The sequence below is a fragment of the Alternaria alternata genome (assembly GCF_001642055.1).
Source record: "Alternaria alternata strain SRC1lrK2f unplaced genomic scaffold CC77scaffold_1, whole genome shotgun sequence".
Lineage (NCBI taxonomy): Eukaryota > Fungi > Ascomycota > Dothideomycetes > Pleosporales > Pleosporaceae > Alternaria > Alternaria alternata.
In genome coordinates this window covers 1014055-1027750 of record NW_017306190.1, presented here as the reverse complement: position 1 = coordinate 1027750, position 13696 = coordinate 1014055, and the positions used below count along the sequence as shown (strand labels likewise).

At 50.6% G+C, this 13696-nt stretch overlaps 4 protein-coding genes across 4 annotated transcripts; 2 read left to right on the top strand and 2 right to left on the bottom strand.

Moving 5' to 3' along the window:
• The first annotated feature begins 170 nt into the window (after nucleotides 1-170).
• Nucleotides 171-2209, top strand: CC77DRAFT_1015391 (CoA-transferase family III). The gene has a single exon (XM_018524013.1). It carries the CDS (start codon nucleotides 533-535, stop codon nucleotides 1961-1963), a length of 1431 nt encoding a protein of 476 aa, XP_018391471.1. The 5' UTR covers nucleotides 171-532; the 3' UTR covers nucleotides 1964-2209.
• Nucleotides 2196-3924, top strand: CC77DRAFT_21515 (galactose oxidase). Its single transcript, XM_018530688.1, has 2 exons — nucleotides 2196-2579; nucleotides 2626-3924. Exons 1-2 carry the CDS (start codon nucleotides 2428-2430, stop codon nucleotides 3785-3787), a joined length of 1314 nt encoding a protein of 437 aa, XP_018391470.1. The 5' UTR covers nucleotides 2196-2427; the 3' UTR covers nucleotides 3788-3924.
• Nucleotides 3925-4307: 383 nt separating this feature from the next.
• On the bottom strand, nucleotides 4308-5895 carry CC77DRAFT_1015389 (hypothetical protein). The gene is made up of 2 exons (XM_018524012.1): nucleotides 5588-5895; nucleotides 4308-5527 (listed from the first exon to the last, which is right to left on the bottom strand). The coding sequence occupies exons 1-2, from the start codon at nucleotides 5732-5734 to the stop codon at nucleotides 4424-4426; spliced, it is 1251 nt and encodes a 416-aa protein (XP_018391469.1). The 5' UTR covers nucleotides 5735-5895; the 3' UTR covers nucleotides 4308-4423.
• A 797-nt stretch (nucleotides 5896-6692) lies between these two features.
• CC77DRAFT_925682 (hypothetical protein) lies at nucleotides 6693-12902 on the bottom strand (the record flags this gene model as incomplete). The annotated part of the gene is made up of 6 exons (XM_018533870.1): nucleotides 6693-6748; nucleotides 6799-8227; nucleotides 8279-8661; nucleotides 9396-10890; nucleotides 11118-12520; nucleotides 12578-12902. The coding sequence occupies 6 exons, from the start codon at nucleotides 12900-12902 to the stop codon at nucleotides 6693-6695; spliced, it is 5091 nt and encodes a 1696-aa protein (XP_018391468.1).
• Nucleotides 12903-13696: the final 794 nt, after the last annotated feature.

Below are 13696 nucleotides of genomic sequence, written 5' to 3'. Positions count from 1 at the left end.
AGTTGCATTGTGTTGGCGTTCTGGGTCTGGAAAATAGCTGGTGTATAGTACTAAATTTATTTTCGTACATATTTACAATTCACGTGTCCTCTCCAACGCACAGACCAATAACCGGTACTCTATGGGCAAGGCCTCCAGTAATCACAAAAGCACATTCTACATCCCTGTGACGTGACGAGACGAATCTGAGCGTAAGTCCGAAGAACCTGGCGGGTAACTCGATTAGGCTCACGGCTTGATTACATAATGACACTCGGCAATCGTCGGCTGTATATCTGTGACTGTACTGCCTTATGATATGTCTCGTATCTTGCTTTTCCGATCGTATGTTCCGACGCTCAGTTCGCTGCATTCTCGGACCTGGGAACTCGGATAAATTTCCATATTCTTGAGATCTGCGTGGCTCACTTTCCTGGGCTTAAACACCTACTGTCGTCAAACCAGTGCAGCCTGTATCCATCTCATCATCCTTCATAGATCCGTCATACATCTCTTGGATGCTGAACCTGTCTCCCTATCACCGACAGATCCAATGGGTCGACTGAACCTTGATGCGTTCGGCTCGGTTGCATTCGTGTGGAAGACGCTGGGTCTACCACAGGAAGCTCTCAACTCATTACATTTACCTTTAGATGCCAAATGCCTACCGTCCTCTTTCAAAGTCGACATTCTCGCACAATCCACCATTGCAACGTCTGCATTGGCGGCAGCTCTACTTTGGTCCGTTCGGAACGCATCCCCAATACCTCGGGTCACGGTTCCAGCCGAGCACGCGTGTGTCGAGTTCAAATCTGAGCGACTGTACACTGTCGACGGGAAGTCCGCGTCCCCACCCTGGGGTGCTATTGGTGGATTTCACAAAGCATCTGATGGATATGTGAGGATACACGATTCTTTCCCGAATCATCATCAGAACGCACTACATGTGCTAGGACTTCCACCAAATGCGACGAAAGAAGATGTCACTCGAGAAGTTTCGAAATGGAAAGCTGTGGAATTGGAGACCGAAGCATGGCGACGTGGAGCAGTAATCGCTGCGCTACGATCTATCGATCAATGGGAGGCTTTACCCCAAGCCAGCGCTATCGCGGATGCCCCTGTTCTCTTCGAGAGGATTGCACACTCTGAGCCGCATATGCCACCGCAGCCAACAACGGAAATAACGAACAAGTGCCTACACGGTGTTCGCGTTATCGAGATGAGCAGAGTTATAGCCGCACCAGTGGCTGGGAAAACACTAGCTGCGCATGGGGCCGACGTTATATGGATCACATCGCCATCTTTGCCTGATCTTCCTGATCTAGATATCGACCTGTCGCGCGGCAAGCGCACAGTACAGCTCGATATCAAGAAGGCTGAAGACAAGGCTAAGCTGCTAGATCTACTCTCCACAGCCGACGTTTTCCTCCAGAGCTATCGTCCTGGAAGCCTAGCGGCAAAAGGTCTCAGTGCGGCAGAGTTGATGGAAGCGAACCCAAGACTGATTGTGGCAAGTCTCAGCGCTTACGGTCCTGAAGGTCCTTGGTCTGAAAACCGTGGGTTTGATTCACTTGTGCAAACTTGTTCCGGTATTAATGTGGCAGAGGCCGAGCACTATGGCGCTAACGAGCCGATGCGCGTCCTGCCCTGTCAAGCATTCGATCATGGAGCTGGTTATCTTTTGGCGACCGGAATCATAGCTGCATTATACAAACGAGCCACTGATGGGGGCGCCTACGAGGTTAGCGTATCCTTAGCTGCTGTCATGAAATATATGCGGTCCTTAGGCCGATACGATGGCAAAAGTGGATTCGACCGGAAAGATTTTCAGAAGCCGGAGGATGTCAAGCAGTATCTAGAATCGCGACACACACACCTTGGGGTCCTCGAGGCAGTAAGACACTCCGCCTGCATTGAGGGCCTGTCCGTCGGTTGGGACATCATGCCGAAACCATTGGGTAGTGATACGGCGGGTTGGCTTTGAGGGTCCGACAACATAGTGCTTGATATGATAGCACTGCATTCATGACGAGTATACTTGAATATCAATATCTGTCTCATCAATTTGATATTGAATGAACGAGGTACGTTGCCCTAGAAATCTTAGCCATCTACGATCAGCTCCGAGAAGCCAAGCGACATGGTACCGTCATCTTGGAGATCCGCGGTCGAGCGACCGTGATCGTGTTGTCCTGATTGTGACAAGCGTAGGTGTTGTGCATTATGTTGTATGGACGCATTCGGAGTGGTTGCAACATGCGTCCCAAAGGCGACTTCGCAGATACAGTCGCTGTGGAACCATTGACGTCATCGTCGCCCGCGTACCTGCATTAGCCCTCGCCCCTCTCCAAGCCATCCACGTCTGCCACTATTGTTCATCCTCGACGTCTTATCGACTCACTGCCTGGTAACCAGTCAGAAAATTCTTCGCCAATCAGCACCAACATCATGGCTGAAATCGCAGCAGGCGCTTATGTCGCTGCGGAAGTGGTTGAACACACCGCGGAAGCAGGCTACGCTGCTTACATCGTCTCCAAGCCAACGCTCCCTCTCAAGGTTACCTTTACACGCATAGCCACAGCAACAGGTGATACTTCGGCGTATGTACCTTACTATTTCTGTAGCCAGAACCCAGCTGACTTTCAGACGCTCGTTGGCACGCTCCAATCACACAGTCACAGTGATCGGTAACAAAGCTTATGTTTTCGGTGGCGACACTGCGAACAATGTTCTTGCTAGCAACCATGTGCATATCGTCACTCTTGAGTATTCTGGGAAACCAGAGATGGACTATAGTATCATCCCAGCTTTGCCAACATCTGAGGGTGGGAATACACCTACAGCAAGATCGAGTCATGCAGCCTGCGCATTTCATGGGAATGTAGCCGTATACGGCGGTAGCGACGAGAATGGCGGTCTGATCGATGAGCAATCCTCTGTTTGGCTCTTCAGCCCCGAGAGGAAAAGCTGGGATATTTTGCAACCATCAAAGGGAGATATCGAAACAGGAGACATTGGCCCAGGCCCACGTCGCAATGCCCAGCTTTTTGCGCATGATCAGCACCTGATACTGTTTGGAGGAGTTGATGGCTCTGGTGACAACGCATCAGATCTATGGCAATTCGACATCGCTGCGCGCTACTGGACGCAGCTTCCGACAGCACCAGTCGCAACATCGAATGCTGCACTAGCGAACGGTCAACTATGGCTGATATCTGGTTCCGACCCTATGAGCAGTCAGCTGCATCACATCAGCGTCTCCTCGTCGAGTGAAGAGAGAAAGTGGGAGTCTTTCACGTTTCCAACCAACCCACTAGCACCAGGCCCTCGTGCACGGCATGATGGAGCGCTACTGCCGGTAACTACTGGCTGGGGTAGAAACTACCTTGTCTATCTCCTTGGAGCTCGTAACAACTCTTCTGCTGACGTTTCGAACACTGAGCCAGAAGATCCCAAACATGCGGATGAGGTCACTCAGTTCAGCGACACCTGGGTCCTCCAGATACCTTCAAGTGACTTGGAGGCTAAGCCGTCGATGACGCTCAAGAACGCTATCAATCCAGCAAAAATCAAAGATGCTATCAGGTCTGCCTTGGGTGCTGATACAGGGCACCTGTCCTGGGCAGAGGCGGTAGTACAGCTACCTTCTGACAAGCAACTGGAGGAAGAAGATGGCAAGCTGCATCCTGGTCCGAGAGCATTTTTCGGTGCGGATGTTATGGAGACAGGCAGTGGTCTAATCTTCTGGGGTGGAGTGGACGCAAAAGGTGAGAGGGTTGGTGATGGATGGATCGCGAGGTTTGAGTGAGCAATGAGGTATCTAAGGACATGTGTTCTGATGGGGGCTGCAAAAGCGCATAATTACATTCGAGTTGCATATGTGCATCTTCTTGTGCATCTATCGATGATGTCCATCATTGAACCGTCTTTGCCATATCCTGGGCTTCCATGAGCTGGATGCGATCAAAGCTTGCGCCAGCAGGTGAAGGTTACAAGAAGTATATATTGGAAGGGATGTGATATGAATAGTGAAGAAAGAGACTGTGTACTGGTGCAGAAGAGATATCAACTGATGGAGTAGATGATGCTTTCCGGAGACGGATATAGCGTTATCCAACCGATCATCGAAAGAAAAGACGATGTACGTTTCAAGAAGCTCAAGCGTACAATTGACTTCTGCATGTTACAATATGCGTCCAATCCTGATGAGCAAACGATCGCAAAGCGGCGACGCCCACTCTGTGGTAGCCAATATCGTTAGCGTAATGTCTCATCATCAAAATAGCGGATACATGTACCATATGGCGATTGAGGATTTTGAGAAGCTTTTCATACCTAGCAATTGGCGACCTCTGAACGGCTCAACGGAACTCGGTGATAGCGTTCACACGAAGGACTTGCTTGTACAACCTAGAACAGAATATCTTTTGCTACCTTCAGCCACTTAGTCTCTACGATAGATGCCTGCTATCCAACAAGCTCTCAAAAGCGCGAGACCCCACGCCATCCCAATGCTATCCCAGACTACATTCAGCTTACTGCCCATGACCTCCTTCCACCCGATCGCAACTTCAATCATGGCGATATCAGCACTTTCAGCGAGCATCAACATCTCGACATCAAAGATCCAACCTTCAGAGTGCATGTACGGGACAATGTACGGCAACGCCGGTCGCGAGAACAGCTTGAAGCCGCACTGTGTGTCCTTGATGCGCGCAGTAGCCGGAGGTGTCATGATCCGCAGGAGGATGTGGAACGAGTGCATGAGAAAGTTGCGGAGCTTGGAGCGCTGGACAACGGCTTCACTACCGACAAGGTGAGCTCGTGAACCGATGGCGACACCACGTCCATGTTTGTCCTCTATGCTTTGGCAGCCATCGACAAGCGCTCCGAGGTCAGAGAAGCGACTTGCGCCGTCTGCGTCCGCGAAGACGATGTACTGGCCTCGAACGTGTCGCATGCCATGTGTGACAGCTCCACCTTTGCCTCTGTTCTCTTCAAGTGTAATGACGCGAATACTGCCGTGTGGAATGTGTGTGGAATGTGGTGCCTTTGCGTCACCGTTTTTCGACCATGGCCCTGGCTTTGACTTTGGATGCTGGCTGAGTTGATGCTCCTTCGCAAACTCCAGCGCTTTGTCAACGGTGCCATCGGTACTGCCATCACTCACAATGAGGATCTCCCATCCTTTCTGACTCTTCTCACCCTTCCCACCAGCATGCGCATCGCCATATTGACTCTCCAGATAGTCAACGGCCTCTTCCAACATGCCCTCCAGACGCTCTTCCTCGTTGTATGCGGGTACCACGACGCTCATGAACAGCTCTGGTTCCTCAATAGGCATCTGGGGTGGTATGACAACCTTGCTTCCTGGCTCTTTCGCTGCTTCTTTCTTCGCTGCCTCCTTCTCTGCCGCCCATTTATCCAGCCAACACGGAAGTTCCTTTGGATGGCTTCTTGCGCCGTCGGGTAGAATTGTCGTGTATTGTTTCTCGGAGCGTCGTGGCAGTCGTGGAGTGGGTGCTAGGAGATTCAATGCTATGTAGAGCTATCACACGTAGTTGCATTAGTTGCGTGCATCACTTCAGATGCGCGTATGAATTCATACCCAGAAGCCCATTGCACATAGCAGAAAGCCCAAGCCTACGAGAAGGACCCATGTTGGGGGCATTTCAATAGCGCGCTTTGGGTGCGACTCGAAGCCATAACCAGCACCCAATCTCTGGGTATCGAAGGCGCGGTTCTCTTTCGACATGGCGATTGCGGGGCCCTAGAGAGGGCTGTCCAGTGATGATGCTACCGGAATGCTGTTGACATTGAGTTGGGGTCGCGACCGCTGAGACCCAAGCTTGGAGCGACTCAGAGGAAATGCGACAGATGAAGAGTGAAAGTAGTAATGGTTGCGCGACAGCCAATTGGCACGGAAAGATGCAACGTGGAAGCTGACGTACCTGACGGCCCGAGGGTCGTTAGTCAGCCCCGCTATAGCGCCGGTAAGCTACCAGCTGTCCCAAACCTACCTAGGTAACAAACCAGCAAATACAAGCTATGCGCCCGGTATGGGCTAAAGTAAAGAAATCGAGGTCGGCATCAAACATCATCAGGTTCGGCATTCGTGCGATACACTCAAGGATGAGACATCAGCACTCTATAAGAGCTCCAATCTCGAAGATGTGCCATCAGAAATGGGCATCTTGGTGTACGAACTAAGAGTGTGCTATCCGAACTGATACGACTGTAGGTATTCGCCGGACTTGGATTCTAGGAGCACGAGTGTTGGGACACGAAAGACATCAAGCAGCGACAACGATCGCAACGTCGTTGTACACAGGGTGATGGAGGCACGGGCAATTAGAGGCTGCTGCAAAGCAGACGACGATCGTGAGAGTGATGATATCTTGTTCACAGCCCACAGTCCACAGCTTGCAGATAGCTCTATACATTCCTGAACAGCAGCATGTAAGCAAACACTATGCGAGGAAGTCTATAATGAAGGACCAATAGCTTGATCATTATAGGAAAATATGTTGGGCCACCGCGTCTACCATAAGTATACAGGCTTTCAAGATAACAATAGGTAATCCATTTCAAAATGCCTTCCCAAACGCCCCCGCTGTTTACACTGATATATACGATGAAAAAGGACATGGCGTCCAAAAGATCTAAGGTACCGAAATGATTGCGATTGAAGCGCCAGCATGGAGGGAAGCAAGCTATGCTTCTTGTCCATCCGCCTGCGCAGCGCGTTTGTCATCTTCGTCGATATATACTGTGTTGTATGAGCGTCAACCATGCAATGGGGATGTGTTTGCAACTTACCATGTGGACGAATAAACCAACTGCACACAAACGCGGTTCCAAAGGTTGCCGCAAGACACACAAAGACAGTTTGGCGGTATGTCCCAACAGTCGCACTATAGATGCCGTTGAAGATAGTTGGACCTACCACACGTGCAACGGCGTGAAGTAAACCTGTTGCACCTAGCAATTGACCGACTTGATCCTGCGGTACGTGTTTCGTCAACGCAGCACCAAGCGTGGGTGAACCGATACCACCAACAGCAGCGATAGCTCCAGAGAGCGCGAATAGTTCGCCCTTGCGGGCAAGGGCATAGCCAATGAAACCAGCCATGTCGAAGAAGATAGCGGCTCGAATGACGGAAAGATCGAACAGATCAGAGCCCGAGCTGCGCAGACGCGCCGCGCCATTCTTACCGCGGAAGATGCGCGTTAGAATAGGCAAGATGACGAGAAGAGCGAACACACGGGAGCTGTTCACAATGGTGGTAAAACGACCAGACTCTAGTTCGTGCCAGTCAAACTGCCGGCGAGTGTAGACCAACACAACGCTCATGGCACCCATTGCGACACCAAACATGATGGTATCTGTGGCGGCTAACAAAAGGAGATTCCAGCGCACAGCAGACGATGTTCCAGGGCCAGTTGGCCAGAGGATCTTTAAAGGACCAAAGAGGTTGATGGAGCGTAATTGGTTAATGAAATCTCCAGCAGGACCTTGTCGTTCAAGTTCTTCCCTGCGCTTCTCACGCGCAGCTTCTTGGCGTGCTTTGCTGAGGGATTCGGGAACAAGGAATGTGAGAAACGCAATGAAGATCAAATGAGCACCGAGAGCCATGTAGAAGATGAGCAAGACAGCTTCAGTCTTGCCAACGTACTTCTGGCGCGCATTGATGATGTATCCAGCCAGTGCAGGCCCAATGGCGATACCACCGAACAGACAAGCGTGAAAGTATGAAAAGGCAACGTTCCGTTTCTGTGGTGCGACGCAGTCGGATGCGTAGGAGTGCGCGCATGCCATGCCGACGATGAAGGATCCAGATATGCCCTCCAAGCAGTAGCCGACAAGAATCCAGTTGACGTGTACAGTCTCGGGAAACTTGGCAGCCAGTATGGTGAGCACCTCACCGAAAAGCGCACCGCAGGTGTTGGCAATCATGAATTTCTTCCTTCCATACCGGTCTGAGAGCGCACCAATCTTTGGACTTATAATAGCAGAGAGTATACCGGAGCACAAGCTGGCGTATAGAAGGAAGAGCGATGAGCGAGAGGAAACGGCGTCGTTCTGGCATCGATCTTGCCCCGGGTCCATGGGAGAGGATATTGGATCGGTCTCCAGAGTAGCATAGTACTCTTCGCACACCAAATCCATAATCAGGTTGATTTTGGGTACTATAATACCACCGAAGGCTATGGTGAACAGTAGGAAGGGCGGCAATAGCCAAAATATCTGTGACCGTCAGCCAGTGATTTCTGAGTGCAGGGGATTCGTTGCGCGTACCGAGGGCCGCTTCCACCAGGGAAGACCTCGAAAGTCGGCGTCTCCTGCCCATTCTTCTTCTTCGTTGTCATTTCCATCGCCATTCGCACCCCCATTATTGTGCCTCGAAGAACCCAACAGCGGCGCGTCTTCGTTATCGCTGTCGGGTCCTGAAGATCTTGCCCCTGACTTGTTCGCCTTCTTGAGATTCCTGACGCGCGCTCTAAACTCCTGCTCCACCTCGATATCCTCAACAAAGGCGGCGTCTGTCGTGGAAGCCATCTCGAATCGCTTGTGTCCTCCAACTCTTGTCGCGTCGGGTGTTTTTGCTGTCGAAGGTGGGGATCCGGGGTATCGTGGGGCGCTGTTTGATTCACGACCGCGTGCGCATTGCTGTAACTCGACTACGTCTCCAGTCAGTCTTCCCCTCATTAGGTGACACGGTAATGGGCGAAGAAACGTCGCGCCTCGCTAGTGACAAGCTAATGACGGCGATTGTAATCATCTTCGGCATCGGGTACAAGTGCGAATTCAGCTTACCAAGAATAGAACGCCCCAAAGCCGCCAACAATCGCGACGGTCAGCAGTGAGAAGGAGTGGAGAAGGTAGTCAAGGTCGTGTTTCAACACTTTGTCCGCGACATTACGTCCGCTAGCGGTCCTCCATCAAAGGGCTGACAGGGCGAGACTTTTGCGGATTCGTCGTAGATACAGGATCATGACGTTGCGATACTTGATTATCAGATCCCACGCGATCGGCATTTCGGGCGCGTTAGTCCTCCGCAGGCACTAGTGCATATACGTCCGAGTGCCATGGACCAATGTATTGCTTGCTTTGGTTGGAATGTGGCTTTCGCAGTCGTTCTTTCGCTGGCGAGACGTGTTGAGGAAAGCCATGTCCTCTGCATTTATCTTATCATCATCGACTGGTGCACAGACAGTAGCGCTGCGAACACGCCGGACGTACCTGGAGATATGGAAGAGACACGTGACCTCCTAGCTAGTCTCCTAATGTTGGAGCATCTGTGATTTATCAATAACCAGACCATATGTTTGATGCTTCCGTAGGTCACATTCACCGAGAGATACGAGAAGTACATTGAGGCAAACATCTACCATGTTTTCTTCTTATTACTGACTTAGGCTATTTCTCCAAAGCTCAATAACACCCTGCAGATCTTTCAGCCGTGCAGGCCTGACAAGGTAATTATCAACACCGGACTCGTATGCTGCATTACGATCTTTCCCACTCACAAGCCCAGTCAGTGCGCATATGTACGTCCTATCACGCTTCAATCGTGCTTCCATCTCACGAATCTCCCTCGCTACATCGAAGCCCGAGACCTCTGGCATCGAGAGATCGAGGAAGATAAGATCAAAAGGTTGCGCAGCTTCACCGTTATTCGGTTCCATGGTGCTTTTGAATGCATCAATGGCTTCCTGACCACCACCTACAGACGTTGCAGGCGTTTTGCTACATTTGCGTGCATACATGGTAAGCACCTTAAGATTGACAGCGTTGTCGTCGACAAGCAATAGTTTCGGCTCCGCTGCGAGTGCTTTCAATGGCGTAGTCAGATTCGGCTGTTCTACTTGCACTATCTGTATTGGTATGTTCTGTTCTGGTGGCCGTGCTTCGATGGGCTCTCTCGATGCTTGTACTTCTGAAGTTCTGGACTGGGCGGCTACCGGCATTGACTGTGGATGCACAGCGCTTTTTTCGCCGTCTGATTTCGGGTTTTCTTCGAGCACTAAATCTGACAGTGATGATATCGGTGGGTCGTCGGATGTGTCGTTTGTTTCCACACTCGACTGATTGAGGTTTCCTCTGCCCAATGGCTTCTGACGTCCCGTAGTTACTGATGTAGCGTCGGAATGGCGACGAAGCTCGGGAGATGAGACTGTGTCAGGGAACAAGTGCGCCAGCGCACCTTGAAGTTTTGAAATAGTCACTGGGCCAGTAATGGCTGCGATCTTTTCGGAAGGCGTTGTGTGTGGGCTGAGCGCGGTTTGCGAATCTGGATAAAGCAAGATACGCTCAGCGTCGCTGTATGTGCCACCGTAGGTCAGTTTTGCGCTTTCTTCGTCTTCTTTCAAGGCGATAAGCAGCCGCGACTGCGAATTCATGCTTGCAATCTCCCAAGGAATGACCGTAATACGAAACCACCGTCTTAGACCTTGCGTAAGCGAATCTAGCAGTAATCCAAGTCGCCGTTGGTCTCTTACTACATCGCCCGTCTCCCACCGCCTTGGGGCGAAAAGACTGATCCCTAGCTGAGGCGACTCGGCAGTACTAGATTGAGTGTCGATGTACTCTGCTGCACTATCCAGTGGGCGGTGCAGCAATTGAGTCGATGGGAGTCTAACTGTGAAAGTAGAACCTTGCTTCTTGCTCGACTCGATCTGTACATCGCCATCAAACATACTAACCGTCTGCTTGACTATAGAAAGTCCAAGACCAGTGCCCTCGGTGACAGGATTTTCCTGAGAAAATGGATCAAATATCGAATGGCGAATAAAGTCCGAAGCTATGCCCTGCCCAGCGTCCGTGCAAGAGACACTGATTGCATCATTCGTGATGTTCAATGAAACTCGAACACAGTTTGTCGACTCACCAAACTTCAAGGCATTATTCTTTTCAGTGTTAGTATGGTTTATATAGACATGTTTGTTGGACAACCTACCATAAAGTTGGTTAAGATTACGCGAAAGCTACCGACAGCCTTCAGGCGGCAGGACCATGTGGCATTCGTATCGAACACTATAATCGGAGGATGTATCGCAACTGTCGAACGTGAGCTTGAGCCAGTTTTTTACTACGGACTACCAGTGCACTAACCCATGGAGGGCTCAGATTGAACAGCCTCTTTGAGACGTAATCTTTGCGACTCACTATGTATGATATCTTCGCAAATGTTAATAGCCTCTACAGTGTCACTCTCCCGTGGGCAAGCTGCCGGCTTGTGTTGTACAAGACTTGATGGATGAACGAGTCCTTCGCTTGGGACATTGGATCCTGTATGTTCTGAATTATATGATCCAGAACTTATGTTGCTGAAATAGAGAACACGCTCTATGGTATCAAGTAGTGATAGGCCACTGTATCTCGCAGTTTCTAATAAGTCGTGTTGGTGTGCATCGTGCGGTATATCAGCTAGAAGCTCAAGGCTTGATAGCATGCCATGTAGTGGTGTCCTCATCTCGTGAGATACTGATCCGAGGAAGTCTGATTTGATCTTGTCCATAGCTTGTGCTTCTAGACGCCGCACTTGCGTCATGATGGTCGTGCAAAACGCAGAAATAGACGCAAGATCCGTCGAGCCGAGGTATACCCTAGACTGAGTGTTGGCAAATCCCAATACTGCACCGGTGGTCCGTTCATGGAAGGTGTCCCAGAGCGGCATCAGAACGATTTGTACTGCTCCTGGAAAAGACCTCGACAACTCCATTGATATGACTGGATCATCAACTAGAGCAACGTCACTTGCACTTGTAGCAGCAATAATCTTGCTTTTCTCGTCGAGTACCTGGAAGACAGCCCCCTGAGGAAATAATTCGAGTAGTCGGCTAGTCAATGTATGGCTTAGGCTCTGAGGCTTATGAGCTCTGGGTCCTAGATGCTCTGCCAATATACTAGAGCCATTCCAGGCGGGATTTCTGTTGACGAAGTTACCCGAGGGTCCTAGTTCTTGAATTCGAACTCCATCAAACTCGAAAGCATCGTAAAGCAGCGTCGCTGATAGCTGGTATAATCGTAGAGCGGAATCGTTGTATAGGTTTGAGACCAGAGACTGCCGCTCATCACGACTCTCTGGCAAAGGCTGCTCCTGCGCAGACTCAGCCGCCAGTCCTGCAGAGGAACCCATCCTCAGTAACGAAGCCACACCTTGGTTAAACTTGAGCAATCTTTTGCCTTCCAGCGCCTCTACTGCTTGTTCCAAGTGCCGTATAATATGTGATGCTGTTTCAAACAAGTATGAACGATGAGTCTCTGACAAGCCTTCCTTCGACGGCGTGGAACTGAATATGAACACTGTACCGATATTTGGACCATCATAAGGATTTAGGGGCACACCCACGTAGTGTCTGAACTTGGCGATGTCGCCCCTTACAAAAGGTAGGTCTTTGGTTCTCTCCGACGTGGCCATGTCGAGCTCTTCATAAATAGCCAAGTTGCCGGGCTGATTCCGGCGTGTGATAGTCCGCTCACACAGGCCTCCATGATGGGTAACTGATTCGCATCCATACCATTTAGTTGAATCTTCTACATAAGTTAGATTCTCTGCTAGTGTAGTTCTAGCATGGTGTCCAATTCACTTACCCAGTGTGACTTTGGCATCATTCGCATCATCCCGACTGGCCCCGGAGATGAAGTATTGAGTATGGTCGTCTAGCAAGCTGACCATTGCCAAATCGGCGCCCGTTTGATGGATAACGCAACGCAGCATAGCAGCGAGCGCGCCGTCCGGTTCATTTTTGATATAACGTCCCTGCCGCTCTGGAAGCGTGGCTGTGAGGCCAGCTTCCGAGCCGCGTACGTATTTGACGACAGATGGCAATACCTGGCAGAAGCGTCTTACTTCCCATACTCGAGTGCGGTCGGCAATGGTTGCTCGTTGTTGCTCACTAAGCTGTGATAACGGCATGGTTTGCGATGGCGGTCGGTGAAATCCTCCGCGCGAGCTGCCTGGCGCACCGAGAACCCCGCAGACAAGCGGGGACGATCGTTCTGGTGCCGTGCGCGCGGAGTAACTGAGTGACCCCGAAGTCTTTACACATTAGAGGATCCGATACGAGAACCACGGTCGCGCAAAGCACGCGGGTGCCATATGTGGTCGAGTATGTAAGCGCATTTATTATGCAGGCCTCGAGCCGGTGTTCGCCTCAATCTGTTGCTTCAAGGTGATGTCATAACAGGTGTTCCACTATTCCTACGATGTTGATACGCTGATCTTTACAAACTTCTCCACTCCCTGAGTCGGAAAAGTTCGCTTAGTATTGTCATTGTCATCGCCTTCTCTTCGTAGATATCAGTTGTGGTATCCAGGCTTGAGATGACTTGTCGTATCTTGTCGTAACACAGGACCACAGCAGGTCTTCCTCGGACGAACATTCCATGACTTCATGTTGAGGCGCGTAGCAATGGGTTGGGTAACGGCTATCAACGCGAAACTAAAACCTCGTTTGTTCGCATCAGTCAGTCGTTTAGCCTTATCCAACTCGATATACGAGCTATTGCTTCGCCTATCTAGCACTGGGAAATCGGAAAACGCACTCTACATCGCCAAGTACGACATACGGTATCGGAGTTTGTTTACGATGTAGAGAGCTTCACTCTTGAAGATTGATTGTGGAGGATGTGCGACTAATCTCCGCAACCGAGCTGCGCCATCGGCCGTCGATCATCGCATCGCACAAACGACTTATTTCTATCCACTTG

Excerpts from the sequence above, each read along its gene's own strand:
- CC77DRAFT_1015391 (XM_018524013.1), top strand. The coding sequence starts at position 533 with ATGGGTCGACTGAACCTTGATGCGTTCGGCTCGGTTGCATTCGTGTGG.
- CC77DRAFT_21515 (XM_018530688.1), top strand. The coding sequence starts at position 2,428 with ATGGCTGAAATCGCAGCAGGCGCTTATGTCGCTGCGGAAGTGGTTGAA. Across the intron at positions 2,580-2,625 it reads GCAACAGGTGATACTTCGGC|ACGCTCGTTGGCACGCTCCA; the intron begins GTATGTACCTTA and ends GCTGACTTTCAG.
- CC77DRAFT_1015389 (XM_018524012.1), bottom strand. The coding sequence starts at position 5,734 with ATGTCGAAAGAGAACCGCGCCTTCGATACCCAGAGATTGGGTGCTGGT. Across the intron at positions 5,528-5,587 it reads TATGTGCAATGGGCTTCTGG|CTCTACATAGCATTGAATCT; the intron begins GTATGAATTCAT and ends TACGTGTGATAG.